The 5,581-nt window shown below is 36.5% G+C and overlaps 1 protein-coding gene across 1 annotated transcript; it reads left to right on the forward strand.

The window, feature by feature from the left end:
* Positions 1-1,214: 1,214 nt before the first annotated feature.
* On the forward strand, positions 1,215-3,183 carry LOC110888249 (premnaspirodiene oxygenase). Its single transcript, XM_022135781.2, has 2 exons — positions 1,215-2,058; positions 2,421-3,183. The coding sequence occupies exons 1-2, from the start codon at positions 1,252-1,254 to the stop codon at positions 3,045-3,047; spliced, it is 1,434 nt and encodes a 477-aa protein (XP_021991473.1). The 5' UTR covers positions 1,215-1,251; the 3' UTR covers positions 3,048-3,183.
* The last annotated feature ends 2,398 nt before the right edge of the window (positions 3,184-5,581 follow it).

Consider the following 5,581-nt stretch of genomic DNA (forward strand, 5'->3'; position numbering starts at 1 on the left):
GTTATCGGAATGAAGCATGAATAACGTCGATGAAGAAAGTTACCTAAAAAGATTGGTTATACCTCTTCACAAAATCACCGATTTGATCCGGCCGATGTGATTTCCTGCAAAATTAACCATATTAAAACATATAATCGATCATGAAATACTATAATTAGATAGTACCGTAGTTGATCTGACTTCAAATCCTATCAGTCTTGAACAAAATTATTGGATCGATTATAGTTCCTGTGTTCGCCGTGTTCGTTCAGAGAGGAAAAAGAGAGAGAGTTCGATTTAGGGTTTTGAGAGGAGAGAGATTGTGATGAACGTAAATGAGTAAATGAGAAAAACTACTTCAATCCTCAACTATGAGGTGTGCCACATAGATGCTGACATGTCTGCTTAGTTGGCTTGCACCATTGGGTGACATGTGTCCCCCAATGGTTTGCTTTATTAGATATATAAATTTTTAATTTTTAGGTTTTATTTTAATTATGTAATTTTTTTTATTTTATTTCGTGTGTTTTTTTTAAATTATGTAATAATGTTTATTATTAAATTATGTAATGTTTAATTATTAATGTTATTTGTTAAATTAATATTATAATTGTTTTTTTATAAATTCAATAGATTTTATATAATTTTTAAATATAATTTAACAATACAAAAAGTATGTAACGTGTCGAATGATGCTACTCTTCCACGCTCCTTCCTACACCCCCTATTTCTAACGCACGCTGACGTGTCATTCACCTTTTGGATAACGCCCAATTTTTAGGTCCCTCCACACCGTATGGTCTAAATGATCCGGTTGGTTTCAATATATAGTTTATGAGCATCCGTAAATCTACCGAGGGTCTACAAAAACCTGTTCAAACCAATCGGACCAGTAACCAGGAGCGGCCCGGTCTAGTCTTTGTTCATCTTTGTTAAGCTCCAAATCAGGATTTTGGTTTGGTCCACTATGAAGTCGTAAAAGCTAACAGAACGGAACAGGTCTCTGTCATATTCCCATATCGTTTTCGTTGGACTATTGCCATGCATATTTGGCCCCATATGAGTGCCCAAGATACCAGCCGGCAATGATACTTATTATCATACAAGTATACACCTGTTTTTATATAAGTTGTACAAAACTTTATTGAACGAATGTGTGTATATATACTAACTTCACATGTGGTGAAGAAATATCAAAATATTTCCAACTCAAACATGGTTCAACTAGGGTTTCTCCTCATTCTTGTGTTACCATTTTTCATCATCTTCTTCATGAAAAAACGTCAACAAAACCTCTTACTCCCTCCTGGTCCTCCAAAGCTTCCATTGATCGGTAATATGCACCATCTTCTAAACTCCACACCTCACCGAGCCCTCAATGACTTAGCCGCGAAGTACGGTCCAATCATGCACCTAAAGCTCGGCTTCATCTCCACCATTGTTATCTCCTCAGCTGAGGCAGCTAGACAGATCATGAAGACTCATGACAGCATCTTTCCAAACCGCCCGAAGCTAGTGGCTCCAAAAATCTTGGGCTATAACTATAGTGATATAGCCTTTGCTCCTTACGGGTCTTATTGGAGACAAGTTAAGAAGATATGCCTTATTGAGCTCTCAACAGCGAAAAGCATGAATTCGACGCGGTTTATACGTGAAGAAGAGGTGAAACTGTTTGTTGAATCGATTAGTAAAAGTTTGGAACATGTAGACTTGGTTGAAAGGCTGTTTGCTTTGAATCACAACATTATCGCTAGGATTACTATGGGTGATAAGTTGGATGATCAATTGAGGTTGCGGTTGGCGATCCGGGCTGGAACCGCTTTGGCAGCCGGGTTTCAGATTGGGGATTTCTTTCCTTCACTTGGGTTCGTTGGTAAACTCACTGGAATGAATAAAAGGTTGGAAGAGTGTCTTGGGGAGCTTGATGACATCTTGGACAAGAGAATACAACACCATCTCGACCAACGTAAACTAGAGAAGCCAGAACGCGAGTGTTTTATTGATGTTCTACTCCGGCTTCAAGAGGCCGGAGATCTAGAGCAGCCATTGACTACTGACAACATCAAGTCTGTCATCTTGGTAAGAGTTTCTTGGTATTTCGGATAGCTTTCTGAATCCTGTGCTAAAAATGAGATTAGTGCCTAATTGGAAGCCCACATGGTTTAGGGGCTTTGCCCATTTAAACTCTTAAGGGTTCCATTGATCACAAAACAATTATAGACTATAATCAAGGGTTTAGTTAACACCTCATAACTCGAGTTAATGTTTATTCTAATTTCTCATTTGGTGTTAATTAAGTAAATCTCATAACACTTAAATAATATTAACAACTCTACAATCACCGACATTTTCTTCAACATATATCTTCATATATCATTTCTACCTTAAACAAATATCAAATATATATACTTGTTATCAGTCTCTAACCTTTATTTTTATAGGACATGTTCACAGGTGCAACTGAAAATTCATCGAACACATCGGAGTGGGCAATGACAGAGTTGTTAAGAAACCCTGATATGATGAAAAAAGCACAAACTGAGATCAGACAGGTTATTGGTGAAAAAGCCAACCCTATATTAGAAGAGACAGATCTTCCAAAACTAAATTACCTTAAAATGGTGGTCAAAGAGACTCTAAGGTTTCACGCTCCGCTTCCTCTTTTGCTCCCACGAGAGTCCATGGAAAGATGCGTGATCAACGGGTATGAAGTCCCTTCACAAACCCGCGTCCTTATCAATTACTGGGCCATAGCTCGGGATCCTGGCAGTTGGAAGGATCCAAATGTGTTTAATCCCGAGAGGTTTCAGGATGAAACCAGAGATTACAGAGGTCATGACTTCGACTATGTTCCTTTTGGCGCTGGTCGTAGAGTTTGTCCAGGAATTTCGTTGGGAATGGTGAATACCCAGCTTGCTCTAGCTTCTTTGCTTTACCATTTCGATTGGCAACTAGCTGATGGGGTGAAACCACAAGATTTAGACATGAACGAGACGTTCGGATTGACGTGTTACAAGACTTGTAGTCTAAGGGCCGTTGCTAAACTACGCTTCCCTATATCAACTTGATGGTTTCAATTATATTTTTAATTACCGCTTTTCGTTTTTATGTTATTTTGTGATCGTCTGTTGGTCATTTGTAACACTATATGTGTTGAAATATTTTAATGAAATGCAGACAATGATGAATATCATTTTCGATCCTTGTCATTTGTGTCATATTGAATCTAGGGACAATTTAATTAGTCAAATGCAGACAATGATGAATATCATTTTCGATCCTTTTGTTGCTATTTAAAACATGATGAATAGGGTTGAAATTTCAAGTTATAAGAAAGGTATTTTCCCTTTAGTTTCAAATTTATTATTGACACATTACTTGTCTCACAAGCATGAAAACAGAGGGAATCACCAAGACCTATCTTACTTATTTGAATCCCAATGACATATGATTATGTGACTAGAATATGAAAATCATGTTTGGATACAAGATTTTCCATGTATATATATAATCACCTGTTAACATGAAACAATCATTCTTACTTCATAAAGTGTCACTCGAAGTATGATTTATAAAAAAAGAAAACAAAAGCCAACACACGACAGTTGCAATATTACATTACTATGAATAAATTGCAAGTTGGATCTGCTAGTATCTCAAGAAGGCCTTTCATAAATAAAAAAAAATTAAAAATTAAAAAAAGAAAAAGAAACGAAACAGTTTAATCAAATAGATAAACTCTTCTAAACATCCAACTACAAAGTTGAGACCAAGAAGACAAACACAACCCATAACAAACACCCACCAAGTTCATCAATAACTTAATGAAGGGCTGAAGAAGGGGCAACCAAGGTCACAACCAACTTGAGAAATTCTTGTTTTTGGTGAGTATAATTTCAATAATTAGTTGGAGTTGAATATGTTGGAATTCAACCTAGATGAAAATATTAGCCAAATAAGAATTATAAGCTTAGATCATTTAATTAGATTAGTGTAGATATAATATAAGTTATGTAATATTTCGTTTATTATTTCCTATCCTAAGTTGAGGCGGTTACTCGTATAGAACCCCTCATGTATATATATGTAATATGTATGTAACGATTTACTCACCAATTCAATTCAAGAACAAACACCAATTCTCTGACTTTCTGTTAGCAAATTCAATTCAATTCCAATATAAAAGCTTGAGCCTGCATATAGTTGTTTCAGCACTTGGGTTTGTTTGAGTTGGCGATTTAGAGTATAGATCTATGTAGGAAGTGGGTTCACCTCTTATTATGATAATAATAATAATAATAACAATAACAATAATAATAATAATAATAATAATAATAATAATAATAATAATAATAATAATAATAATAATAATGAAATATATAATAACTATACTCTCGTTATTTGTGGGTTTTTCTATAGTACATTACCAGATGCGGAATAACATAAAAATTAAATATAAAATACAATTTTCTATGTATAGAGTTTGATTCAAAACGTGTCTTCGAAGGGTGCTTCAAGTAACACTCTGGTAGCATCCTTGATTCGAGTCTATTCCACTTCGAGTCTTCAAGCTTGCTTCTTCACTGCAACAATTAGCACACTAAAATACTAACAATTTGGTTGAGGATCATGTTTAACACGGGTCTCTTAAAACATATTTCACGCCTCCTTTTAGACGAAGGCATCGGTCTCACAGGGTACAACAATCGGAATAGTATGTGTACTGTCGAAGGTGACTCTCAAGCCCAAGATAACACTGGGTATGATGGTGTTTAGAAAGGGTGAGGGTATTGGTACATCCCCCAAAAGTAATGACACCCCCCCCCCCCAGCATCCCCGTATAAGGCAATGAGGGTTGTATAGGGGTTGAGTGCATTAATTATGTCAGAAAAAGTAAAGTTATACGACCCTCATTGCCCTATGAGCGCTGTATTAGAAATGTGGTAGTTGGAGCATTAAACCCTATACGCCTCTCATTGCTTTATACACTGCTCATTGGTACTATAATATCTGAATTTAAGATATATTGCTGACAAGACAGCGGAGTTCAGATTGAAAAGGCTGACAAGGTGATCCGCATATACGCGCTCATGGCCCTATACGCTGCGTATTGTTTCGAATTTTTTCCCTTTACCCCAAGCTTACGGGATTCATGTAATAAATATGTTCAAAAATCCCAAAAAAGTGATGAAAATGATAAAAATTTTCAAATAAACGGTCTGGTTAAATTAGATTCGAATCACGATGTCAAATTGGGACTTTGGATATTTTTTTGGTGAAATTTCGAATGAGTCATATGTCTCCGAAAGCGTTTGGTTACCCGACGTTGATCGAGGTGAGGAGGAGGTGGTTTCCGTGCGTCCGCAACACGCCGGAACTTACCATTCGCATCAGGAAGGGAGTGTGCGGTCCGTGATGCCTGATTTGAACCAGGTAAAAAATTCATATTGTCGTTTTGGTTATTTTAGTATAACCATTAAGTTGTTTCAGGTCGTAGAGGAGGCGGGACCATCTTACGTGGAGGAAGGGAGTGTGCGGTCCGTGATGCCTGATTTGAACCAGGTGAAAAATTCATATTGTCGTTTTGGTTATTTTAGTATAA

Source organism: Helianthus annuus, chromosome 11 (assembly GCF_002127325.2).
Source record: "Helianthus annuus cultivar XRQ/B chromosome 11, HanXRQr2.0-SUNRISE, whole genome shotgun sequence".
Classification (NCBI taxonomy): Eukaryota; Viridiplantae; Streptophyta; class Magnoliopsida; order Asterales; family Asteraceae; genus Helianthus; species Helianthus annuus.